The sequence below is a fragment of the Lipophrys pholis genome, assembly GCF_963383615.2.
Source record: "Lipophrys pholis genome assembly, chromosome: 3".
Taxonomy (NCBI): domain Eukaryota; kingdom Metazoa; phylum Chordata; class Actinopteri; order Blenniiformes; family Blenniidae; genus Lipophrys; species Lipophrys pholis.
In genome coordinates, this window is record NC_137627.1 from 28660608 (window position 1) to 28688515 (window position 27908).

The 27908-nt window shown below is 43.7% G+C and overlaps 1 protein-coding gene across 1 annotated transcript; it reads right to left on the reverse strand.

Annotated features, from left to right (window-relative positions):
- Positions 1 to 367: 367 nt before the first annotated feature.
- Positions 368 to 27715, reverse strand: phf12b (PHD finger protein 12b). The gene is made up of 15 exons (XM_080459016.1): positions 27024 to 27715; positions 26142 to 26323; positions 24366 to 24438; positions 23824 to 24277; positions 23510 to 23630; positions 23294 to 23426; positions 19616 to 19780; positions 18465 to 18608; positions 17446 to 18112; positions 15288 to 15389; positions 15065 to 15211; positions 14892 to 14987; positions 4763 to 4845; positions 4541 to 4679; positions 368 to 1560 (listed from the first exon to the last, which is right to left on the reverse strand). The coding sequence occupies exons 1-15, from the start codon at positions 27087 to 27089 to the stop codon at positions 1121 to 1123; spliced, it is 3012 nt and encodes a 1003-aa protein (XP_080315142.1). The 5' UTR covers positions 27090 to 27715; the 3' UTR covers positions 368 to 1120.
- Between the last annotated feature and the right edge of the window lie 193 nt (positions 27716 to 27908).

The window sequence follows — 27908 nt, forward strand, 5'->3', positions numbered from 1 at the left end:
AAATATACCAAGGCTTTAAGCTCAATGGAGAATGAGACACATCTTCATATGAAGTATCAGTACCAGAAATACCAGAACAGCGTTGGCTGGAGGGATGGAAACCCCAAAGCTACACTACAAAAGGCTGTTTTATGCTTTACACACAGGCGTGACGTGCAAAACTTAGACGTGCGTATAAGTTACAATTATAGCAAGGGATATTTTCATTGTAATTAAAAATGTTGCTATTGTCTCAGTATCCAGTAACAGAAACACTACGACGTGTTTTTAATCTAGTTTCAGTGGCACTATGAGAGAAGCTATAAAACCTCACTGACATCCAGCAAGTCAGAAGACAAGAAAACACAGGAATCTGGAGTTTGTTATTAGAAAATCTTTGCATTTACAGGTTTGAACAGACAAGCAGGTACAGACAAAGAATGCCTATATACAGAGCAGCGTGAAATGTTAAAACGAGTGCTAAAAACCATGTGATATTTACAGGTGGACTATCGCAGAAAGTACACACTAAGAACAAGTTTTATCACAAAACTTCTGGTACTCTACATGGTATCACAAATTTCATGAACTGTACATTTTACCCCCCCCCCCCAAAAAAAAGGTAACTCTACATGTAATCCAATGTTTCTCCAACTGAGAGGCACTGAAATGTGTGTGTGTGTGTGTGTGTGTGTGTGTGTGTGTGTGTGTGTGTGTGTGTGTGTGTGTGTGTGTGTGTGTGTGTTCCCATACATATATAGCTACCTGTGGTGCAAAAGCAGCAAAAGAAATGAGAATGTATGGAATTTAAAACAACAAAAAGGTTTGTGCTAAATGCTGACTGACAGTGAGGTTACACCGTACATAACTAACACATTGGTAAAGAAACTAAGCAATGGTAAATAATGTGTGCACAAAGTTTTAACAGTCTGAAGTGAACACAATGGTACTGCCAGTCATTCACAAACAGAAAAGATTGTTCATAATACTTCAACTTCATGCAACGATATAAAGCATTTAAAAAAAAAAATAAAAATAAAAAAAAGAAAAGAAACTTTTCCCTGTTGACCAACCAGCTGTGCAGCTTTCCCTTCATTGTGGCTTGAAAGGTGCAAAACCAAAGTGTATTTTCCTCTGCATGTTACGGAACAGAGTTGGAGCGCAGTACGGGCACTTGGTGTGGAGGAACAGTGTCAGCCAGGTCCCGGCTGGAGGCAGTGCTGAGTGGTGGGGGGGGGGCAGGAGTGCTGGTGGCAGTGTTAGCCATGCTGCTGGGGTTTGTGCAACTGGCAGTAGAAATCCGTGTGCTGACGTGCTCCTCTTTGGGTTGCTTGCTGGCGAACTCAGTGATGCTGAAGACGAACTGAAGGCAGCCCAGCTTGATGTAGCTTCCGTGGTGCAGCAACGCCGTGCCCTCCCAGCCGGCCCCGCTGCCTCCGATCAGGCTGGAGCTGCTGGCCTTGCAGCTGCATGTGTGTTCAACAGCACCCTGAGACTGGCTGCTCATCACCCCGCCTGCAGGCAGCAGCCCCCCCACGGAGCTCACACTGCCGCTGTCCTCCTCACGCTTTCTACTACGACCTGCACACATCACAGCCAGCAGGCACACTGATCAAGACCTGTCCACCAGTCTGAAAACTGTCAACATGTTACACTTCTGACTTTACTGAATGCTCAAGTACAGTAACAATTAGATAGATTGTGTATACACTTCCATTTCAAGCCTTAAGTCACAATCAACAACATATCACATTTACTAAGTGCCTGAAGTTGGAGGCTCTTTGAAGGAGTCTGGAGGTTAGCATGTAGCATTGTCCCTGCAGGACTCTGGAGGTTAGCATGTAGCATTGTCCCTGCAGGACTCTGGAGGTTAGCAGTTAGCATTGTCCCTGCAGGACTATGGAGGTTAGCATGTAGCATTGTCCCTGCAGGAGTCTGGAGGTTAGCATGTAGCATTGTCCCTGCGGCAGTCTGGAGGTTAGCAGTTAGCATTGTCCCTGCAGGACTCTGGAGGTTAGCATGTAGCACTGTCCCTGCAGGAGTCTGGAGGTTAGCAGTTAGCATTGTCCCTGCAGCACTCTGGAGGTTAGCATGTAGCATTGTCCCTGCAGGACTCTGGAGGTTAGCAGTTAGCATAGTCCCTGCAGGACTCTGGAGGTTAGCATGAAGCACGTAGCATGGTCCCTGCACCATGTTTTCAGACTCAACACTGAAGTGAATCAGATGTTTGAATTCATTGTGATGAGCTGTGTTTCTTCTCAGACCTTCAACTTGTCAAACTAGCCTGAGTGTCGCTAGCTAACAGCTTGCAGCAGCAGGTTGCTGCAGGATAAAGTTGCTTCATGTGGCTGCTATAGGTTAAAGTTGCTCTATGTGGTTGTGCGTTGCTCCAGTGAATTATATGTCATTCTTTTCTGAGTCAGCCTACAAGCTGCCTTTTCATTTTCTTGAACATGATTGTTGTAAAAAATGAAAAGGCCACGCTGGTTTAGAGATCACATCTCATTTCAAATGGCAACTTTTAAAACTGCTTTTTATTCCAGTACTCGTGCAGGGAGTTTACCCCAGTACTGCTGCAGTACAGTTAGGTGACACCTTGTAAGTGAAGGAAAGACTAATTAGGTAAACATATTGTATAAATGACGAGCCAGAAAAACTCTGTGCTTCATCCGAGTACATTTGAAAGCATCCAAGAGGCAGGAACAAAACTACAGCATGAAAAAAACTGCTCTTCTACAAGACGAATAATTTGTACAGTGAAAAAGTGGAACATTGTCAGGGCTTGACATTAAGGATTTTGAGCAACAACTTTTTACTTAACCGGACAAATTTTTACTTGCCCGAAGTTTAATGGAAATTTATAAGCCTATAAGCAACCAATAAATACACTGAAATATGTTTCTGTAATGGTTTTTTGAATAAACTTGAGGTATATTTGACTCCAATTAAAAATGACTAAGCAAAGATAATAGGATTTCACAAATAATTTTTTTACAATTTACATTTCTTTCTATGAGAGTATCCATGCAGATTCTGACATAGTACTGAAACATTAAGACATTTAGCCTATCAGAGTTCATTTACATGTTTAATTGATTTACACGTTAACAGAGTCGTTTCAATTACCTTAGAATAGTTGAAAACAACTGTCTGTATTATATTCAAGTACTGCATTAATGATTTAAAGGGAAGAATTAAATTATTGTGCATACTAGAGAATTATTGACTAGTTTTAGACAAAAAATAATATGCTGTATCATACATTAACTGGTATTATTCAATGACTCGAGTTCATCAATAAAAAAACACAAAACTGATGCATGACAGAGTCCAGTAATGTAGAACCCAAACTGATAAAATGTGGATCCAGTTTGTTGTCACAAAAATATTTTGAAAACAAGTATTGAAGCACAATTCATGAACATTCAAAAGTTCTTATTTCAGGTGTCTGATCGAGGGACAGCTTCAGGAACTTGCTCATCTACATTGCAGTAGGGATGCACCAATCCACGTTTTTTCACTTCCAATCCGATCCCGATACCAAAATTGTAATATTTGGGGATACAATTCTGTTTTCTTTCATATTCTTATTATCATTATTGTTGACTTTATATGAGGCTGTAATAAACTCCTCTCTACAGACAAGCATGAAATGTACAAATGTATACATGTATTCTCTTAAAAGGCAACTCGAGGTTAGTATAAGATCAGAAAAGGAAGCAGTACAAACTATTTTTGTTTAATTTGGACAATGTGGGGCTCTGCGTGACATCATCATCTCATAAAAAACTTGTTATAGCTTTAAAACCTCAGAATCACTTTATTAATCCCTGGGGAAATTCTTTAGCAACGCAGCACAAACAGCTGATTGGGACTATTTTCAGAGAGTTTTGAGCGGAGTAGGACGCAACTTCACGGAGGTGTGAATCGACTGGTACGGCAGAAGAGCTTCTGTTCATTGTTTTGATGCCGTGATCAGTGCTTTTATCCTCGACGAGCTGGCATTTTAAAACGGTGACATCTGGCGGCAGAGCGACCGCCAGATGTACAACGGCTGTACAAACATCCAAGTCGATGCTTTGGGATGTTTTGAGCATAAAAGACGTTCAAACAGCGGATATGTCATGAAAAGTTAGTTAGCCTCAGTGCTACTTCCCTAGCCTGCTTGCTGGCTGCAAACTGTGGAGTGGATTTCCTGACTCATTATTCTTCGTCTCATTGAGACCCGCCTCCCTTCAGGAAATCCACTCCACAGTTTGCAGCCAGCGAGCAGAGAAGCCGGCAGGGACACTTGTGGAGTCATTTCAGTAACAGTAAAGCACAGACGAGGCTTCATGGATGGAAAATCTCCACAGGTTGGATCGTAAAATTCCGATTCGTGAATTACGTTGATATCGGAACCCGATCTCGGATCGGATCAGCCTCATCCCTAAAAACCACTAGCCCGTTTGGGCAAGGCGGGTAGATGATTCACTTGCCCGACCAAAGCTTCTACTAGCACCGGACATTCAGACAAGCCTTAACGTTGAGTCATGATCGTGTTGGGAGAAGATGCACTCACGGATGATGCCTTGAACTTTGGCCACGAGGCCGCTGGGTGGAGAAAGAGAGGCCTTTTCCGAGAAGTCACAGGAGTACAGCACGTTGTCCACCGTCGTGCCATGTTCACTGTAGTTCAGCAGCTCATAATGTTTCGTGTTCTGAGAAAGGAATGTCACATTCAGCACTCGTCAGGTTGGACAAACACGTTGGCAGCACAGTGGCGTGCTGTGTCGGAGCTCACCTCATCGTAGAAAATACAGGCGTGTTTCCCCGATATGTAGTTGCAGTGACCATAGTTGGTAAGGCACACATCCATGTCAGCACCTGCAGAAACATCAGCACAAAACACGACTGGTCACACCCGCCCTGCTACGACGGGGGTGCTCAGTGGAACGGACTGAACATGGGCAGTATTTTGGCTACTAAAGCCAGTTTAAGTAGCAGCAGGTCCATTTCAGTGCACAGTTCTAGGCAGCGAAAATTCCAAATGAATATTTGGACCAGGCCCGGAGTGGAGAATCCCGTGACAATTCCCGGTGGGCCGGTCTGATGTTTGGGCTGCTCGGGCCATTGTTCGCTTCTTTTTTTTCTTCGGCCGGTGTTTTTTTCTTTCACAGCATTGGGTTGATCACACGCTGTTTCCATTGTTCCTGGGCTGCCCCCGCCTCCCTTCAATTGGAAGCTTCTTTTTTGTTTTTAAATAAACTTTATTCAAAGTTTGCCACTGGCAGTTTCTTTCTTTTTTTTTGCAGACGCACCCTGATGACATAACATGTCCGTGCACTCTGTCCACTCTGGTGTTTGAAAGATGGCCAGAAAGAGCAAGGTGGAGCAGAAAAGGCTAGAATTAAAAAGAGGAAAGTTGTGGAAACAGACGCAACAAAATGTGCTAAGATTGGCAACGTTTTCAATAAAACCAGCTCACGGTTCGAAACAATGGTGGAACGGTTAAGATGTTTAACTTTGCCTCCAAACCACTATTCAATTCAATTATCAAGTCAATGAATTCAGTGGCGTTGTGGCATAAAACATAAATTTTTTAAATTTTAATGTGTACAATGCCACATAACTGAGAAAGTTTGTCTTTTGGCTCGTCAGAAACAAGATCCAGCAGCACCAAGAAGGTAGGACTGATCACAGGATAGATCTGGGTTCCCCGATTCTGGGCCTTGAGGGCCGGTGTCCTGCATGTTTTAGGTTTCTCCCAGTTGCAACACACCTGAATGCAATAAGGACCTCGTTACTTGGCTCTTTTACAAGCCTGACGATCTGACATCATCAGATTGAGGTGTGCTGAAGCTGGGAGAGAGCTAAAATGTGCAGGACACCAGCCCCCAAGGCCCGGAATTGGGGAACCCAGGCAAAGATCATATTATTATATTGAATATAGGGCTGGGTGACAGCCGTGCGTAAAGCTGCACTGTGGATGCAATGGTCATGCGCTCAGGACGCGCTGGTGTTGAGCACACTGGTGGTAGAGATAGATGACCACCTCATCATCCAGCACTTCCAACTGTAATTACTGAAGACACAACACGCAAAGCCCATTGAGCTTTTTCATAAGTCACTGTTCAAATATTGAATTTATACATTTAATAAACAGATAATACTGGACTTTATCGGTCTGCTGTGTCTCCACCAAAATGTCTCCTTCCCTCTGACACACGCTGGCCGTCACAACCATGGGGGCCGTTTTGGTGTCCAGCGGTGGGCTGGGGTGCTGACCCCTTCTGACCTCAACCTTCAGATCAGACTCTTCTTCTCCACCTCTGCCTTCACTGATCTCTCTGTGGCTCTCATACTATTTTCAGCAGTGACAACGTGCAATCGATCGCTTGTTTTTTTTTAAAATTTCATTAGTGATTCCACTGATGTGATCCCCAAATAAGATTATTTCCTGACCTCCACCTCCTCATGACTATTTCGCTCTCCGTAAAATTCCATTTCTTCGTCTTTTCTGTCAGGATTTCGCGTTAAATGTCGGCGATCAACAAGCTGATTGAGCTGCATTGACCATTTATGGTAGAAAGTGGGCGTGTTGAGGGCAAGATCTGAACTGCGCAACCTTCCAGGTGGACTGGGATCTATAAAAAGAAAGTGCAAGAAGATGTGGGTTTGCACGATTTTATCAATCCCAATTCTTTTTTAGCACACGCCATTTTCAGCTTTTAGGCGCACGTACATTTTCAGTAGGAATCCTACGCAAGGTTTTATAAATGAGGCCTCTGAACTCATCAGAAGGCTTTGTAAAAAAAGGGGAGATTTGTGATGAGAATTTAGACTATTTTTGATAAGTGATTTAGTTTGAGAAGCAGAGCCAGTGGTGATGAGGGGATTGTGCCCATCAGTATGGAAGGAACAGGTGAGCTGTTGTAACAGTGTGTGTGAACAATCACTTCCACTATATGAGAGGATTCCCAACAGTACATTTGATTAAAAACAGACTCAGGATCACTTTGATCCATAAGAAACTTGAGGCATTCATGCTCATGTGCACTGAGGAAGGAATCCTCATGTCTTTTGACAAAGATATTGTCATAAACAAAGTGGCAGAGACCAGTGCACTGCTCAGGCGCTTAATGTTTTAGGGTTGGCCATGTTTCTTTGAAAATCAGATGATAGTGTTGTAAGAAAGTTAATTTCTTAATTTTAGATTTTCAATCTAATATTTTATGTTTTTGTTTCATTTTTAAAGTTTGTATATTTGTTAACACTTATCCTTCAGTGACAGGCTTCTCCACCCGCGGTGTCTGAAGGAGAGATACCGCCGGTCCTTCCTCCCTGCTGCAGTCAGACTCTTCAACCAAGCCTGCTCCCAGTAGACCACTGCACACCACAACCGGACAATATCACTCCACTCCAACTGGGCAAGAAGTGGTGCAATAACTACAATAATCTATAAGAATGTATTTACTATGTAAAATACATCCCCCCCCATATTCTGTACATGTCCACACTTATAGGCACCGTGTGCATATTCTTCTGTTATATTGTATTTTTACCTGCTTTTTTGTGCAATACATCCACCCCCATACTCTGTACATGTCCACACTTATTGGCACCGTGTGCATATATTTCTATTATATTGTATTTTGATCTGCTTTTTTTAGTTCCTGCTATGTGTGCTTCTTTCTCTGTACTATCCTGCAGAACCACTGCAAATTTCTCTGCATGCGAGATAAATAAAGGGATATCTTATCTTATCTTATTTGATATATAGATTCTGAAATTATATCAAAAATGTATGTATTGTATAATGTTGGTGCACTCGTGTTTTCATTATGAAGCAACCCCTTACTTGCAATGAGTTGGACATATTTTAGAAAAGAACACTGAATTACAAGGCTTTACAGAACAGCGCTATAGACTTCACATGGAAAATCATAATTACATGATTTTAATAGGTTGTGATCTAAATTGGGCCGGTCTGAGGTATGAAACTCCGGGGGTGAAAATAAGTCCCACTCCGTCCCTGATTTGGACGGTCAATTTTCAGAAAAAAAAAAAAAAAAACAGCCCAAAACAAATAGCGCACAGCTTGCTCAAAGCCATCTCAAACATGTGTACAGTTGAACCTCGGATGAGGAGACCCGATAAGAGCGGACAAATGGTCTTACACGGAGAGGTTTTAACTGTTAACACACTGTTGAGCGGACAGCCACAGTGCTGCTGAGAAGTTTCAAATCAGTCAAACAAAAGGCCCGTGGATCAAAACTGGCTGCCAACCACCAAGTAATGTGGTTTTATAGGATATATGGGAGTGTTTTTTTTTTTTTGTATTTCACAGTTTTTTCACTGCAGCAGAATGTTTCATTAAAATTGACTTTATGTTGAGATTGTAGTCATTTTTCAGAACTAACTGTTTGATCTTACAAAATTATAGACCGTTTCATCACGTTTCATAACAAAGAAAAACTTTCAAGTGTAAATTTAAAGGTTGTTATAGCAACATTTTACCAGTCCAGCCCACTCGAGATGAAACTGGACTATATGTGGCCCCTGAAGTAACATTTTATTTAGTATTTTTTTATACATCAAACACTTTTCTCTAAAACGAGTAGTGTATGAGTACTTGCCTTTGAGTACTCACTGATACCGAGTACTTAGGCCAATCCAGACATTTTTTTTTTTTCTACAGATTTTTTCTACATTGTGATGTACTGACAATCAAAATTTGTTTTTTTATGGCACTGCCAAATATACTGCTAGAAAACATTGCCCCTTTAATAGATGCGCCGCTCGCTTGACCAGTGTGCCTGAGAGAGCGAGCGTGCTTATGCAGAAGGTCTAGCACGAAGCTGTACATAAAACTAACTGGCAAATAAATACAAGTATTCATCTCAGAAACTGAGTTCTATGTCCAGCTTTCCACCGGGTGTGAGGCGAGGGACTTAACCCCGAAACTGAGGACAACTTCACCCGGAGTATAAGTTGGTCTTTCCTTGCGTCTTCTGACCACTCTCTGGAGACCGGAGCAGGAAGGGTTAACACTTTGTCATAAACTGAGAACTAACATTTACCAAAAGTGCTGGTGGGGTTGCACTCAGTGGAACAGACCAAACACAGTTGCTAAAGCCAGTTTAAGTAGCAGCAGCTCCATTTCAGTCCACTGTTGCAAGCAGCGAGCCTCAGTCATATATATATATATATATATATATATATATATACACGGCTCAAAAAAATAACACCTAAACATCCATCCATCTTCTCCCGCTTGTCTGTTTCTGGGTCGCGGGAGTGGCAGTCTGAGCACTGTCACCCAGATCACATTGCACCGATTAAGAACCTTTCCTGCAGGTGGTGAGCCCATGGGAAGGTGGCGCCCGGCGTGGGACACGAACCCGCTACCTTGAGATTGCGAGTCTCACGCTCTACCAACTGAGCAAGCCGGGGGTAACACCTAAACAACACAATGTAACTCCAAGTATATCACACTTATGTGAAATCAACCTGTCCAGTTAGGAAGCAACACTAATTGTGAATCAATTTCACCTGCTGTTATGCAAATGAAACAGACATGTGGGAATGAGAGGCAATTAGCAAGACAACTCCTATAAAAGAAGCGGTTTTGCATGTGGTGACCACAAACCATTACGCTATTCTCGTCGTTTCTGGCTGATGTTTTGGTCACTTTTGAATTTTGTTAGTGTTCTCAGTCCTAGAGGTAGCATGAGGCGGTGTCTACAACCAACATAAGTTGCTCACAATGCTGGATTTTCTTTTATGGCGATAACTTCAAGGATTAACCCTGGGTTTTCCGTACTATGACACTCGCTCACTTCTTAGCGGGATAAATCACCCCGACAACTTATGCTGAATGTCTAACCTGCTACGGAGCAAGTTAAGTTCTCGATAAGCAGTCAAGAGCTACGCTTCCTGACCAATCAGATCTCTTGGAAAATGACATGCCCATTCTTAGATGATCGTGATTGGAACGCGGGTTCAACGCAGAGCTGCAGCCGAGGGTAGAGGAGAAATTAATTCGGAGCAATCTTTTTGACATAATAAAATAAATCCTCGTCACTGAGGCTTTGAATATATTTTTGTTCTTGACTTGTTCCAAGTCTTTTTAGTTACAGGAGGGTTGATCTGTAATAATGAGGTTAATGATCACACCTGACAGAACTGCAGAAACATGAATTTATGGAGCGCACATCTTCCCATGCCGACACGGTGATGAATTAAAATTCATACAAAAAACACTCACACAAGATAAACTCAGCCTCAAAACAACTGGATGGAAAATATAAACTAAAAGAAGAGCAGTGAGGAAGTTTAGCCAAACACGATTTGGTTGTAATAAAGTGAGACTGAGTGATCACAGTGCCGTCAGTTTATATCGCAGATGAATTAATATTGTATGATCTCTCGAAACCACGCATTAACAAGTCGGGGATGTTCTGGCTTTGGATGCGACAGCAGAGTTGCTTATAGCCTGCTGGATGTGTTTTAATTCTTCATATTCTCAGAGAATAATTGCTCCTTCAGTAACCTGTAAACTGTGCTGCAGGGTTTCTCCATGTGTGTGATTGGTCAGATGCTGCTAAGGCCACCCCTTTCATGTGAACGCGCAAACATAGGTCATACTATGTTTCGCATACCACGAAGCAGGCAAGTTGATAACCTGCTTCGTAGTATTGCGCTCGTCTGGATAAGTCAACCAAGGAAACAGAGAGAGATCCTGGATATGTTAATCATGGTTCGTAGTACAGGCCTCAGGTTGTGCAGCTCATTCAAGATGGCACATCAATGTGAGCTGTGGCAAGGTTTGCTGTGTCTCCCAGCAGTGTCCAGAGCATGGAAGAGATACCAGGAGACAGGCCAGTACACCAGAAGATGTAGAGGGGGGCGTAGAAGGGCAACAAGCCAGCAGCAGGACAGCTACCACCTCCTTTGTGCAGGAAGGAACAGGAGGAACACTGCAATTGCCCTGCAAATGACCTCCAGAAGGTCACTAATGTGCTTGTTTCTGCTCAAACAGTCAGAAACAGACTTCACAAAGTGGTATGAGGGCCGGAAGTCCACAAGTGGGGCCTGTTCTTACAGCCCAACACCGTGCAGGGCGATTGGCATTTGGCAGAGAACACCAATATTGGCAGATTCACCATTGGCGCCCTGTGCTCTTCACAGATGAGAGCAGGTTCACACTGAGCACATGTGACAGAGTCTAGAGAGGCCGTGAGAACGATATGCTGCCTGCAACATCCACCAGGATGGCCGGTTTGGCGGTGGGTCAATAATGATGTGGGGAGGCATTTCTTTGGATGGCCGCACAGCCCTCCATGTGCTAGCCAGAGGCACCCTGACTGCCATTAGGTACCGGGATGAGATCCTCAGACCCATTGTTAGGGCTTTTCCACCGAAAAGATCCAGGAGCTCGTTCAGGGCCGGTGCCAGAGCCAGTTCTTAAATGAGCACTGCCAAAGAACTGGTTGTTTTTCCCCCGTTTATGGAGCCAAGTGAGAGCCACGTCATTGCGTCATTCCAAAACGTGATACGTCACTGATTTCACACTAACAGCGCTCATACAAGAACGAGGAGACAGACTGTATTCATTGGTTTACTCCGGATCGCTCCATCTAGTTTGGCCTGAACTTCGGATGCAGACCAAAGAGAGAGAAAACATTACGTCTCTTCGTATCTCTATTGGTGTTTTTTCACGTCCTTCTTGTTTTAGTCCGGAGCCCCGGAGTGGTAATAGAGACAAAAAAACTACGCGTGAATGAGTTTGGACTTATTTTTCAACATTACATTGTGAATTTCTGCTCCTTTCACTTTATTTCTGGATGTGTCTGAATCAAATGCTTCAACTTCAGAGAAGAATGGAGGTGTACAATGACAGAACGCAGCTCTAAAGCTGTTTCCAATGACAACCTATGTAAACACACTGATTAAAGTTCTCTTTCACATGAAGCCATTAAAAGGCTCATTTTATGCCTAAAAAATCAAAGCTTTCATTTACATTAGTATGTAGTTTGTTTTTTAGTTGCTGATGAACCAAAAGTATTCATTATAAAGAAGTTCTGTGGGTTAGAAAATAATATTGGAGCATCTCGTAGCGGAGCGCAATGCAGCCGAACACTGCATTGTGCAGCGTCTGCGTTGCCTCAGCCTGCGGTCATAACGCGAAACAAGACCTGGACGTGAAGTTAGTTACAATGATGTTGCCATGAAAAGCGTGAAAAAAAACGACAATGAAAAACTGCTTCTAAATTCTATCCGACGTCGCTGATTGACAGCGGAGGAGCTATGCAGCACTTGACAGCCATGGCCCCACGTGGATTAAATTATCTTGTTCCCTCGTTTATCAACTTCAGTGAGCGACTTGTATCGTTCCTACGCGTTATATTTATATTTTTCTCTATAACCACTCCAGGGCTCCGTGTTCGCTGTAGTTTTCAAAAAGCCGGTTCAACCTCGCTTGCGCCTCGTAGGTCGCAATACCTCCAGCGGTAACTCCGCCCCCAGCTGATGACGCGTCTGGCCCCGCAATGGCCCAGCAACGATGTGGGGCCAGTGTAGCACCAGTTTAGCAACTGTTTGGTTGGGGCTTTGGCAGTGGAAAGACAAAGAACTGGTGCTAAGTCTGGTCCTGGATCCGAACTAGCCACTGGTTCTTTCCGGTGGAAAAGACCCCTGTGAGACCAGATGCTGATGCAGTGGGCACTGGGTTCCTTCTCATGCATGACAATGACAGACCTCATGTGGTTGAAGTGTGTTAACACTTCTTCCATGATGAAAGTATTGATGCTATGGACTGGCCTGCCCGTTCCCGAGACCTGAATCCAATTGAGCACATCTGAGACATCATATCTCATGGGGAGGGAGGGCGGGAATGTGTTTTATTGTAGTGAACGAGTGAATGAGGGAGAGCGGGAGGGAGGGAATGTGTTTTACTGTAGTGAACGAGTGAATGAGGGAGAGAGGGAGGGAGGGAATGTGTTTTACTGTCGTGAGAGAGGGCGGGAATGTGTTTTATTGTAGTGAACGAGTGAATGAGGGAGAGAGGGAGGGAGGGAATGTGTTTTACTGTAGTGAGGGAGGGAGGGCGGGAATGTGTTTTATTGTAGTGAACGAGTGAATGAGGGAGAGCGGGAGGGAGGAAATGTGTTTTACTGTAGTGAGGGAGGGAGGGAGAGCGGGAATGTGTTTTATTGTAGTGAACGAGTGAATGAGGGAGAGAGGGAGGGAGGGAATGTGTTTTACTGTAGTGAATGAGGGAGAGAGGGGGGAGGGAATGTGTTTTACTGTAGTGAATGAGTGAATGAGGGAGAGAGGGAATGTGTTTTACTGTAGTGAATGAGTGAATGAGGGAAGGAAGGAAGGAGAGAGGGAGGGAATGTGTCCTACCCCAGTGAATGAGTGAGGGAAAGAGGGGGGAGGGAATGTGTTTTACTGTAGTAAATGAGGGAGAGAGGGAGGAGGGAATGTGTTTTACTGTAGTGAATGAGTGAAGGAAGGAGAGAGGGAGGGAATGTGTCCTACCCCAGTGAATGAGTGAGGGAGAGAGGGAGGGAGGGAATGTGTTTTATGATAACAGGTAATTGTGAATCAGATATTTACTCTGTGTATTCTGTGTATTTCTACTTGTCTGATGTATCTTGGTGTTGTATGTACCGTTTCTTCTTTTACCCTCTGAAAAGCCCTTCCAGGGACGAGAGTTGCAAATTAGTGTCGATCTATATACTCTATGTGCAACACATCGGATTTTACCTATGTATATTGCACTGTCCCTGATAAATTGAGAATCCACCAACTGTACTACAGACTGTCCAGGAGTTGACTCGTACTTTGATCCGAGACTGGGAGGCGATCCCTCAGGAGAACATCCGATGCCTCATCAGAAGCATGCCCAGGCGTTGTAGGGAGGTCATACAGGCACGTGGAGGCCACACACATTATTGAGCCTCATTTTGACTTATCTTGAGGAATTTATCTCTGAATGCAGCACTGTAACTACAAAGCAGCACAATACCGAATGGAATAATTTTAAGGCAGAAAGCTTCACTTTAAAAAGTTACCTAACGGCTGATTGACAAAGTGAAAGTAATTAGCTTTACTTTGTAAAGCTGAATTTACTGACCACAGTAGTAATTCTAAAGCAAAACAGGTTGCCATCTTGGCTGACCAGCAGCCACTAAGCTGCTTAAGTTGGGGGAAATACCGGCAGGTAAAATATTAATTTCTCCTCTTTCTCCCTTTCCCTGGCTCTCCTCTATACTCTGTGTGTGTGTGTGTGTGTGTGTGCGTGAGCATGCTCTCTCTATCTCTTGTGTGTGTGTGTGTGTGTGTGTGTGTGTGTGTGTGTGTGTGTGTGTGTGTGTGTGTGTGTGTGTGCGTGTGTGTGTGCGTGTGTGTGTGTGTGGATATTACTGCCACTTTGTTCATGTAATAAGATTACAACTTTGTTTCTAGAAATATTCAAATTCTCAAGGTGGTCCACCTGTACTCTAACAAAACCCAGACTTATGTTAGATGTTTATTAATTCATTTACTTATGTTTTTATTGTTTTGCTAATCTTTGAGAGAAACAGTTTCACCAAAAGCTAAAAGGATGTTTTAAAAATAGTCTTTGAATTTAAATATAGTCTCTGTGTGTTGAGGCGACATTAATACCATTGTTTTCCCTGAATAAATATCCATTACAAGCTTCAGTCTTCAGTAGAAAAACAATGCAATTAATCACAATTACAGAAAATTGTGCAATTAATTAATTTATTTTAATCGATTGACAGCACTAATATTTCCCCGATTTTATTTTATGATTGTAGAGTAATAACAAAAAACCATATATATATATATATATTTGACCTCTACTGGTCGCCCCCCAAATGCTTTTTGAAAAGGATTCCTGATAATTCATGTCTTACCAGAGCCCAGGTATAATGTCCTGTAGCACATGTTGACAGCTACTCCTTTTCCTGTTAGCGGGTAGAAGACGGCTCGGGCCTGTACCTTCCTCAGACCTGCAACAGACGCAGCATTTCACCATCAAGCTGCTTGACAGTAGAAGTTAAAGAGTCTAACCAGTGCTTGTTCTTACTGTCAGGGGTGGGTGGGCAGGTTTTGGGGGCAGCAGTAGGAGTGGTGGGAGATGGAGCGCTCTGCACTTTGGGAGGAAACAGCTGTTTGATCCTCTGATAGGCCAGCAGCTTGATCATCTCTGTATCCAGTTTGTCCAGCTCAATCCCTGCACACACATCAAACAACCATCAGCCGACATGCAAGTTTCAGCGTGCATGCTAGCATCACATGATCACACTCACCAGCCTCCTCTTTTCCATACTTGATGCAGCTGGTCAGGTTTGTGAATGACGAAGAGGCGGCAGGCAGCAGAGAGTCCATCAATCCCGTTCTGCTCTTCAGGTCTGAGGAAGACAGAGCGGACAAACCAAGTCTGAGGACAGGCGACACAATTGATTCATTCAGTGAAGTGACACTAGCCCATTCAAATCCAACATCTTCACTCCAACTGTAGTGTCAGAAATGTAAAGAAGTAGTAAACACAAGTCAATGCATTTGATTTCAGATCCTATTGAGTGAGTGAATATGTTCAAACAAAAACCCAGAAAATCTTGTGGTTTTGATCACATCTCAACTTCCATCCTCACATCCACCAGGTAAGTTAATATTTGGGCTGCCACGGACATGACCTGTGTGTATGTGGATAAATTGTGTATAAGAGTATAGAGGCTCCTCATCAACCATTTGTATTGGTTCAGTGATCAGTCCTGATCAATGTGTGTTATAATGCTAATGGCAGGTCAACACGCATTACAAATTCTTATTTAGACTTTGGCTTCACTCTATAATGAGATGATGATGAAAAGTTACCTCTGTGGAAGAACATTAGTTATCGTTACCTCTGAGCAGCTGAACAGCTCACGGAGGTTGGGTTGTTGTATTTTGTCTTGAAGAAGTAAAATAAGTTTTTTACATTAATTAAAGTGATTTCATGGTTCCCTTTTTCCAGATCATGTAGCCAGTCGCAATCATCAACTAAATCGAAAAATTTACAGCCAATCCCTGTGACTGGTATCGGTGATTGGCGCTCATGGATTATCGGTATTGGAATTGGCAGCATAAAGTCTGACCAGAGCATGAGTTACCTCCATGGCAGCCATAATGAATGCACACTGATCATAAACTGCACAAACATCAGTTTTGTTTTCAAAGCTATGAAGCTGGATTTTCTCTCATCGAGATAACTTCAAGGATTAACCCTGGGTTTTCCGTACTACGACGCTCGCTCACTTCTCACCAGGATAAATCACCCCGGCAACTGACGCTGAATGTCTAACCTGCTCCAGATCAGGTTATGTTCTCGATAAGAGGCCAAAGCTCTGCCACCTGACCAATCAGATCTCTTGGAAAATGACCCGCCCATTCTTAAATGATGGTGATTGGTGGTCAGGTTCAGCGCTGAGCTGCAGCGGAGAGGAAATGAGAAATTAATTCAGTGCGATCTTTTTCACATCATAAAATAAAACCTAGTAACTGAGGCTTTGACGGATGTTTTTGTTCTTGACTTGTTCAAAGTCTGTTTATCTCCAAGAAGGTTGATCTGGAATAATGAGGAATGATCACACCTGACAGAACTGCAGAAACATGAATTTATGGAACGTAGAACTACTTGTGTTGTTGCGGTGATTAATTAATATTCCAACACAAAACACGATAGAAACTCACCTCATAACAACTGGATGGAAAATATAAACTAAAAGAAGAGCATTGAGGAAGTTCAGCCCGACACATTTCTACTGTAATAAAGTGAAATTGATTGATCAGCGGTCCGTTCATATTGCGCATAAATTAATCGTATAATAGTATAGTTGTATAATCTCTCGAAATCACGCACTAACAAGTCAGGAAAGTTCTGGCTTTGGCTGCAGTAGTAGTGTTGCTTTTAGCCTGGTGGATGTGTTTTAATTCTTCATTTTCTCAGAGAACAGCTCCTTCAGTAATCTGTAACCTGCGTTGCAGGATTTCGTCGTGTATATGACTGGACAGACGCTGCAAACTACCCCCCTTTCATGTGAATGCGCACACGTCGGTCTGGGTTGAACCAGCGAGTGGATAGCCTGCTTTGTAGTAACGGTTATCAGGATCGCGCACATCTCGATAAGTCAGCCCAGGAAACAGAGAGATCCTAGGTATGTTGATCACGGTTCGTAGTACAGGCCTCAGGTAAACCATTCTGATAAATCTGGTTATGAATCAACGCTTTTCATCACCCACCTCGACCTGTGTGTGAGTGGCTGTGTGGCTGGATGGGAACCAAAGGTTTAAATGACAGAATTAATTTCTAAGCTCCCTTCAGGACAAAATAACAAGACAATAGAATTTTCTCTATAGTTACTGGAATAATTACAATGTCAATAACTCCTCATGTGTAGCAATTAATGCTGATGCATGGAGGTGTACCTGGAGGAGAGCCATGTTTGGATGTATCCTGCTCCTGTGGCTCTTTAGGAGGACTGTCTGATAGAGAAACCCTGGTGGCAGAGTGAAACAGCTTCTCATCTTTGCTGCTGTCGTGGTTTTTCTGGCTGCTGAGGGACCATACAGTGGAAGAAGTGGAGCAATTTTTCTGGAGACAGGGCTCCGGTGTGTTCTCAGGCTCTTTTTTGACCACTTCTGCTCCAGTGTGATTGAGCAGGGTGGCGGGAGGAGCGATGTCTGGAGGCGCAGCAGCAGGATTGAGTCTGTGCTGCAGCTCGGCCTGTCTGCAGGAGTCTGAAGCACTTTTACAGTCTACAGGCCCATTGGCTTTAAAAACCTGAACTCCTGGCAGAGGTCCGTTGATTTTTCTACAGTTCTGACATGGGGTCAGGTTACATTTACATCCACCGAGATCTGTGGGCAGATTCCTGGAAAGAGAAGCCATTTGAGGCTCATCAGTTGTACTGCCGGGTTTGAAGCAGGGGTCTGGTGAGGTCCTTCCTACAGAGATCGTCGGCTTTGTGCCTTCCAATGTGACACATAATTTAGAGGAGTTGGACTCTGCCGATGGTTCAGGGGATGTGGCCTTTTGCTTGATGCACAGATGTCGCATGATGCTGCACTGCAGTGCGATGACGTCCTTCAGCCACTATTAAACACAGCAGGGACACAATTCATCATCACTTCTGTTCAGAAATCCAGTCCTATCCCAAACATCATCTATGTGACAAAAAGACTTATTTTGGTGTAGCACTTTTAAAACATCGTCTTCAGTAGAGTCGTCCCTTTGAATAAATCTTGTTTTGTAGGTTATAAACTTCCTAAACAGTCAGACCGATATCTGTCATTATGATTTGATTTTATGGTCTCAACAAAAATGCAGAATGAAAGCAAGTCCTCCGGCACTGTCCCACTTGTGTTTTACACTCAATAGCTATCGCAATTGTAAACTTTCATAATCTTGGTGAAGAAACTACTCTTATCAGTTGGTTGGTGCCTACCTCTTGCTGCTCAGCCTTGGTGGTGAGGTGCTTTGATGGCTGAGAGTCAGGAACTCCACTACAAACTAGCTCCAGCTGACGAACCCCAGCAGGAAATAGCATGGTGGGGGGGTTCTGGTACTGTGCTTTGATGGCATCAGGCACCTGAGTAAAAACAAACGATGTCACAATATATTACTTCAATAATCCTGGGAAAAAGTCCTTAAATGATATTTGGAATTGTTTCTCTTGATTTTCTCAAATTTCCACTCAAATGAGTACCTTTCATATCAAGTCAAACAGTGCGTAATGTAAATGAAAAGCTGTGAATGGAGATTAGCTCACGTTATAGAGCAGGGGTGTTCAAACTCAGTCTTTCAGGGCCAGGGTTTTAGCTCTCTCCCTGCTTCGGCATACCTGAATCTAATGAGGTCATAACCAAGGTTGTGAAAAAGCTCAAGAACGAGCCCCTTATTGCAATCAGGTGTCCTGCAACTGGGAGAGACCTAAACCATACAGGACGACAGTCCTCGAGGACCGAGTTTGGACACCCCTGTTATAGAGTCACTTCACCATCTACACAACACAATGGCAGAGTAACAGCTACAGACGGATTCTCTTCTCTGTTCGTCACTCTACAATAACCAGTGTTCAAATGACATGGTGTCAAAGAGCAGCAGTCACTCAATGTGATTTTTACAACTGACACTGCAAACCAACATGAACAATCATCCCAGCAACAATCAAACTGACTCACATTTTATGGCCAATTATAGCAGAAAACTACAAAATCCCAAAGGGTCCACACACTTTTTCCTGCCACTACATGCTGTGTGATGGATCAGTCTATAGGCTTAGCTCTCAAAGAAGAGATCCCAAGTAAATGTATTATCAGTAAATATGCTTAATTTTATGCCTGCTCAATAAAATGAAGGAACAAATAGTGAGTTCATGATGAGTGGGTTCATGTGTACTGATGTTATACATAACTCATTAGAACATTACATACACTACAAAATCTAAATTTTTTTAACAAGTCTAAACAGACTTCCTAAATAGGAAGAAAAAATTCAGCCACCTAAAATCACATGAATGCAGTTTGACATGAGTGTAAACAAGACCAGACACACTGTACAAACCACCCACAGAAACTCTGAATACAGCCAGTCTACCTTGATGCTCTTCTTGTTCTGCAGGTGTGTGCTGCGTCGGTTGGGCGTGTTCTGCCGATGGACCGTTCGCAGAAAGTGCAATTTGACAGCATGCTGAGACATTCGGTCCTGAAACTGGTCAAAGAGCCGACAGCGGCTGGACAAGCTCAGGGTCCTCTGGTTCAGCTGAACAATACACGAACAAACAATGATTCTGCTGAACAATCAGCCACAGAAAGCAACAGAAGATGAGTGGATACACTGTACAGTCTCACACACAAATTCTGTGGTTCACAGCACTCAAGATTCCCCAGCCTCCCAGCTTAAGTTATAGTTGGTATGCAAATGAAGCCTTGATCGGGACCTCGCACTCCGTCCTCTGGCCCGTTGGGGTTACCACAATCATGGCCTCTGGTCCCAAAAAAGGACTTTTAATTAGAAAAATCTGTGCGTGGGAGGGGCTTTTATTTTGAAGGTCAGCTCAACCCAAGCCTAGATAAACAATTAATATCCCGTTTGAAGTCACAATTGTAATTTTTGATGAAAAAGTATTTATATTTTGAAGGACGTTTGGTCTTTTATTTTGAAAGACAGCTCACTCTACGACAAGCTAAACACTTCCTATCCATTTTGAAGTCAACATTGTAATTTTTGATAAACAAGGACCTTTATTTTGAAGGAGTTTTGGACTTTAATTTGGAAAGTCAGGACATGCAGGTTAAGTGGTCACAGTTTGATTGACATGGTATTGAGTAATTCTTGGTGTGAGTAATGCAACACAGTTAGTGATGTCATCAGAGTGGGAGAGAGGTGGATTTTATCTACATATTTTGGAAACAACTCCACAGAATTCACAGTTTTCAGGTGAATATTTTTCTAAAATTATAATTAAGAGGAAAATTTGTTGCCTTTCAGTCTGTGTGGATTTCAAAGCAGTCAGACGTAAACTTTAGACACTAGGTGGCTCAGTTTGACGCAGACGCACGATTTGCTCCATCTGACTCCATAAACGTCGCTTGAAATCTCAGGAACAAAAAAAACGGTGGGGCTCCTGGTTCTGGATGGACAGCTGACTGAGAGTGACCTCCAGGGCCTGAAATATGGGAGGCGTGTGTGTGTGTGCGCATGTGTGCGTGTCTTTTGTGTGAGCGTGCAGGGATTGGGAGGGCTCACGGCCAGCGGCTTTGGTCGGGGGGGGGGGCTAGAACCCTGTGTCCTTTATCCTTCTCTTGTGAACACACACACACGCACGCACACTTCCACTCCTCATGATGTGTTGCTGATGTCGCTTGTTAAGATAAGATAAGATATCCCTTTATTTATCTCGCATGTGGAGAAATCTGCCATCATTCTTTCAACTATCAAAATCATGTTCTTTTGTTGTTGCTTCTTTGTTATTTATGTTCCTGCTTGAAAATCATGTTACTGTCTCGATAGAGCTGCTCAGGCTGGTTTGATCTAATAACATCCCCTGCCCCCCCTCTCTCCCTCAATCTTCTCTCTTCTCTCCCTTTTTGAGGGCTCCCCCCCAGTCATGTACGGCATTCATTCCAACTTCTAATAAGACTCTAGGTCTCTTCCTGTTGCAAGAGCGAAAACTGTTCTGACACCGGAAGGCTCTCAAACGCATAATATTGTTTGCCCAAGCTGCCGACAAGCTTAAAAACAACCCAAAAAAAACCCCACGAAAGCTGCAAGCAGCGTTAGTCGGAACCTTGCCCCCTGGCCCGCTGGGGTCGGCCCAATGACGGCCTCCTGCCCAATCACGGCATCTGGCCCCTTTAAATGTTATGTACCTGAAAATCACACAGGTTACTCCTCAGGTGTCCCTGCTCTGGAATCTGGTCGAAAATGAAGTCAATTTTAATGAAACATTGTGGTGCAAAATACAATGGAATATCAAAAAAAACAACTTGTATAAATCCTTTAAAACCTCCTTGCTTGGTGGGACCAGGTTGGAGCCTCTTGCGGTAGGTTTTGGCCCATGGGCCTTATGTTCTCTGCTGTTATGTGAAAGTGAAACTTAAGTACGCATGACGTCAAACTCGTCATCCACCCTGTGCGCTAGGCTCCGACCCTCTGCAGGGATTTTCGGGATCGTTACATTACGTTACGTTTCGCGCATGGAAGTGAACCCAGAGTGTAGTACGGGGGTAAACATGTATCATCTGCGGCCTGAATATTCTAATAAGCGGGTCCAGCCCAAGTATTTTGGCTGGTTCAGTGTCGCTCAGCTTGAAATTTTCCAGGAAAACCACATCTATGTTTCGCACATCATGCCGGTCGCCGAGGACGCGTCAATCATTAAACACCCATGACGAGCATAATGTGACAGGCATGTGTGTGTGTGTGTGTTGAAAAGAAAGAAAAGTAGCCTGCAGTTTGAGAGAGGGAGCCGCGTGTAGTACAGCACACGCGTTCTCTCATGGTGCGTCAAGCATAAATCAAAATGCTGCGCGGAGGAGATGGCGGCATCCGGCGTTCGGAACTTTGATGGCTAATTAAAAAAAAAAAAAGCTGGACTAGTCAAAAAGTTGAACAGAACATTTGAGCAGGAGAGTCTCCTCTATCATTTCATAGTATTTTGAGGGCGATACGATATTCTGTCTCAGAGGAGATAGCTTTTAAGCTGCGGCGAGAAAGCGTTGTTTGGAACTTTGATGGCTAATAAAAACAAAACCGTTTGACAACTGTAAATGATATTTGGGATTATTGAGGAGAAGAGTGTCCGCTATCATTTAATAGGTTTTTGAAGTCGATAGATATTCGTGCTCAGAGCAGCTAGCGTTTCCATATCTTATTTTGAAAGGCAAACTGCAGACTTCGTGTTGGATTTAGGTCAGGTGCAGCTGCAGGGCTTGATGAGACGAACAATTGAGTTTTGGTTTGATCTCACTACGACTTTCCTACGGGCCGTGGTAGCCGTTTAAGTGTTTTTGGTGGCTGTTGTAGTGTTCTTAGGTGGCGCAAGAGAGCGCATTTTGCCACTCTGGGGGTTCTTTTTTTTTTACATTTTCTTATAATGTTATCCAGTGTTAATGAGCGTGCCAAATTTGGTGAGCATGTTTACGGGGTCAAATGTCTTCTCCTTCAGAAGTTGAGGCCCTTTTTTTGGGGTGATAATCGTACTTTGAATAGCAGACCGCAGACTTTCTGTCGGATTTAGGTCTGGGGTACCCGCGTGTGATTTTTAGGTCTCAATGAGCCGAACAATTGAGTTTTGATTTGATCTTTCTACGACATTCCTACGGGCCGTGGTAGCCGTTTTGGTTTTTCTAGGTGTTGCTAAAGAGACATTTTAGCACTCTGGGGGTTCATTTTTACATTTCCTTCATTCTAGCGCCAGCCTTTATGAGCGTGCCAAATTTGGTGAGTTTTTGAGCAGGTTTGCTGCAAAAAAAGAAGAAGAAGAAGAAACACTACAAAAACAATAGGGTCCTGGCCTCCAGGCCCAGGCCTCGGCCTTTCTGCTCGGTCCCTAATTATAAATACAATAGGGTCCTGGCCTTTCAGGCTCTGTCCCTAATAATCTGTTGCATTCCAATATGGTCTCGCCAGCTCTGCACCTTCACATTGTGCAGTGTCAGAGTTCCCATAGCAATACAGGACTGAATAGCGGAAAGCCTGTGGGACATGTTGTCCTAAAACAAACAACATGCCACTTACAATTCAGTCACAGTATTTTTTAAATTCTCTTACCACTATGTGCTCCACATGGTTTGGACACATCCATTTTCCAGCTGGTGAAGCGGTGAGTGGAGGGTCGAGACAGTCCATGTGGAATAGAAGGGGACAGTAATCACACTGGATCAGGGGAGCCAACCTGCAACTCCTGTAAAAGAAAACTAGGACCTCAGTAAGAGTGTAGTAACATGTCATCTTTGACTACATGCTGCAATGTGGCACGGTTCACACCTGTTGCATGTAAAACAGACTTTAACTGGCAGAGGAACAAGACCGTTGGGATCCAGTTCATGCTGAGGCCTTCTGAACGGCTTCCCTAGTAGCTCCTCTTTTCTCCTCCGTTTACTGCTGCCTAAAAATTCAAATGCAGGAAAATGGATAAATGATATAATTCATATGAAATCCATGAATCTCATTGATCCATATTGTAGACGTGCTCGATAACAATTAAAGCCCTCTGGTAGTGATGATGATGAAAGCTGGTCCTCTGATGTAGATTGAAATGAGCCATGCATACAGATGGTATGTAGCACTGTGTTGCTGACCTGGTAGTGCAGTGGTGCAGGTGAGCTCGCTGGGCAGCTGGAACTGTGTGGGATTCCTCTCCATGGCAGCTGCAATGAGAAGCTGAAAAGGCCTCTTGAGGAGACGTGGTGGTGCAGACAGCACTGCACAGTCCACCTCTCCACCCTGAATATCGTCCTCGGGCTCAGCTATCTCTTCCTCCACATCGTTCTGCTCCTCTGACAGGGTGGGTGTGGACGAAGTGTTGGAGGTTGGAGTCCCCGGTCGGCTGCTCGGTCTGCTGCTGGTCCTGCGGTCTAAGAGGCGTACCTGGGCCACTCGCAGACCGGGCCCTGCTGCTCCAGCACCTGGCGGCAATCCGTCAAGTCTCAGCGGGCCCGCACTGAGTTCCAGCTCAACAGCTGGAGATGCAGAGCGCTTAGAGGAAGACTTGTCAGGTAGACCATTGGTCTGTTCTGACTTTTGGTCTCGCTTCTGGCAAAGGCAAATACAAAACAAAACAGATTTATAAAGTGTCCGTTTCTCAAGACTCAACACATCAGAAACAAGTTCCACCATGTACCCGTTTCCGGACATTGCAGCGATGACACATCCACTCTCCTGGAGGAAGCATTTCTTCACTCAAAGGTGGGTTGCTGTGGTGAGAAGATAAAAGAATCGATAGACAACCCATATGTGTTTTCTACATCAAATGTCACATTAAGAACCACTTGAAATGTGAAAAGCTTAAAAGTGACACACATTTTAAAGACTGATAAGCATTGAAGTGAAACATTAACGCCTACTGCCATCTCGGAGTTCAATTACAGATTTACAATAATAAAAATGTTTGACATGCAAAACATTTTCATCAGCAACTTTATATTTCTGTAGCCAGAACACAATAAACTTTCTCAGCTATTACCATAAAGCTCAATCAAATGAGGTTGAAAAAATTAACAGTAACAAATAGTGTCAATGTAGTGAGAGGTTGTCACAAGTGAAAGTCAGATGATGACCTGTAACTACTGAAGATGAAGAACCAGCATTGCCAGGTACACAATAATTATTGGGTTTGTAAGACAATGTGATCGTCTAAAAGATATATGGTCAGAAATCCCCCTAAAATGCTAAATGTAGAGAAATTTGACGATTTTTTGGGTAAGTGATGCCGCAAATCTGAGTGCCTGTCGGAGGCTATTGAACAAAGAACTGAAGTGTTCAGACTATGGTCCCTGGACCAGTGTAACCTGTTTGTAACTGTAACCTATTTTTAATTAGCCTGCAGCACTTCAAGAAGAAATTATTAATTGAATCGTTTGATATAAAAAATTATCTTTTGGTAAAGATTTAAATAATTTTCAATCAGTTTCTGAGCTATATTTTTCTGTATTTCCTCACTGATTAAAGTTTTTACACCCCAGAAACATATTTAACCACCTGCAATAGAAAGTTGTTTATTTTAGATATTACAGGTCCACAGTCACTTCCTCAAAATACAATCACCTTGACCAACAGAACCGAAAACCACCATCAAAATCCTGCCAACTATCTTAATATCAGTGACCACATTCATACTTGGATTATTAAACTGAGCTGATACTATGTTTCTGCCGTCGAGCGAATGTTTCTTCACGTTGCTGGGCTTTAAGCAGATGTTTCTGGACATTTCTGGGTGTCTAGTGGATGTTTTTGTGTACTTGGCACACATTTCTGGGCGCTTTAGCGGATGTTCTGGACGTTTCATGCCACGGGCATCGCAGAAATACACAAGCTTATTCACTGCGTTGTCACAACTCTGACTTATTTGTTGGCACTTTTGTCAAGAAAAGTGTCTTTTCAGGCCATAAGATGGCGTTAGCACACAGAGATCAGGGTAGTCGCCGCATTGTGAACAGATTCCAATTTGAGCAACAGCCGCGCCAGAAAGTAGGACGGGCCGGGAGAATGCTACTCCTTCTCCTGGCCCTATCCAACCGAGCATGTAGAGTAAAACTTCCATAGAAAACCATAAATTGCCACTTTGTAATTTAATCACATGGCTAGTACATACAATATCTGCCATTGCTACTTTATGAAGCAAGAATATAGGTAGTGGACAAAACACTGAGATCTGAGCCGAGAGATCAATCTTCAGATTTAATGGATACTTGGTTTCAGGCGTGCAGAAATATTCTGCAAATATGCCTTCTATAAGAGTTTGACTTGTGCAAGCACTTTAGTGAAACCGACACCTGAGCATTTTCTCAAAATTAACGACGAATTAAGTTGGGATTTGTTGATGACATCATCAGTGAAATGCAGGTGAGTGTGTTCTGCTGCACATTTGATCTTACTTATACATGAAAGTAGAACTGACCAGCACTGGAGGTGGAAGGCTGCAGGGCAGTGGTCACAGCACAGCAAGTCTCCCCCCTCACGGCAGCTGTCGCAGGTGTCATGGTTTGTGGCTCGGCCGCTCCTCCGGACGTCTCTCACCAACTTCCGACTCCTTTTCTCGACTTCCTCAGATTTCGGGGGTGCCAGTAGTGTTTGGATTTGCTGTAAAAGTTATCCAGCTCCTCAGTATATGTTAGGATACCACTACACTGTCGTAGGGAACCACTACACTGTCGTAGGGTACTGTATTCTTGCATATCAAGCTAAAGAGAGTAGTGACATTGACTTGTGGGCTTCATTAATGGGACAGTAAGTCATTAGTAATAAGGCTTAATTCACTTTGACCATTTGAGCAAGTACATATTTTTGGCCACTTATGTATTAATATCCACTGACCCAGCACTGAAAAAGATTAGAATATAGGAAGACACAGTGGCACTAACCTTTGTGGTCAATTTTAATAGCTTGGCCCATCTGCTTAATAAAACATCTCCTTTAACCTGAAATGCACCTGAAAATGTGACTAAAACTGTGCTTGAACAAATATACACAGAATGTTACTGCAAGTGACAATATAGATTTTAAACCTGGAGCCTAGCAAGTAATGTTCAGTGTAACCTTTGTGAACAACACAGGGCAGAACACAAATATATAAGTTGGGGTGTAAATCCCATTGAAAGAGACCTTTAAGAAGAAACGGTGTGGGATGTCGTTTAGTTTTATGCTACTTTACAAGTGATATGACAGCGTAATAGAGATGTAATGGTTTATATGGATACTGATTTAACAGGCTTGAAGGGTGGTAATGCATTTGAGTGTCCTTTAAAGGGTTAATTAAGGCCTTAGTGCAGAGCCACCTCACCTCCATTAAACCCCCAGAGGTATCCAGATCGTACACAATCGTCGGGGTCTCCATTTTGTCCCACATTCATTCAGGAGCAAGCGTTGCGAAATAAATTCACTGTGCAAGTGATGCGGGACGCAGTTATTAGTTTAAATTCGGCGAAAAATCGTTTCCCCAGCAGTTGTTTTCAGCAGGATGGCTGGTCGAGCGAAGCAGCAGCTAACACCGTTAGCAGCTAACGGAGCTCGCTGGGAGACGAAGCGTCAACAGTCAAGGTGAAGCGAGCGGCTCAGCGGTGTCCTGCCCCTGCCCCAAAACACAACATCTCTCAAAGAAACCAGTCAAATCCAAAGGCGGGCGTTTCAGCTCCACTTTTAAAGCGCAAACACAGAGACCGTATCCAGTATTTTGCATCAACAAAAGGTTGTTTCTCGCTGCCAAATGCAATCGCGGCCTAGCTGGCCAGCCATGGTTGTTGTTTGAGCTCCTGCAGAAAGGAGCCGTGTGGACCCGGAGAGCTCTCCGCTCCCACTCCCATTCCCAGCACACCTCACACACGGCCCGCTACGGCCCCGAACACAGCTGCTGGTCCTCGTCGGGTTTTCCGGTCCTGGGATCGGGCAGGTAGAAGTGCAGATGTGCTGGGTATTATTGTTGTCAACAGGCTTCGCTACTAGCCTCTAGCTGTTGGCGCAACCGCGAAGGGCCGGGAGCGCATGCGCAGTGTGTGGGTCTAGATAATGATGTGGAAGCAGACGTCATGACGAGGAGCCGTGCGGTCATGGTCTACAGCCGCTTTTGTTCAATTTTGCACAGAAGCAGAGTGGCTGCGACCTCAGTACTGCTGACAGAACATTCAAACTGGCTTCTTCTGCTCATTGACAGATGGTTCCATTTCTTTCT

Bases quoted from the DNA above. Each gene is read 5' to 3' on its own strand.
- phf12b (XM_080459016.1), bottom strand. From the start codon at position 27,089: ATGTGGGACAAAATGGAGACCCCGACGATTGTGTACGATCTGGATACC. The intron at 23,631-23,823 runs GTCAGCAACACA...TTGAATTTTTAG, and splicing joins CTGCACCACTGCACTACCAG to GCAGCAGTAAACGGAGGAGA. The intron at 4,846-14,891 runs GTAAGACATGAA...ATGTTTCTGCAG, and splicing joins GACATTATACCTGGGCTCTG to GTGCTGACATGGATGTGTGC.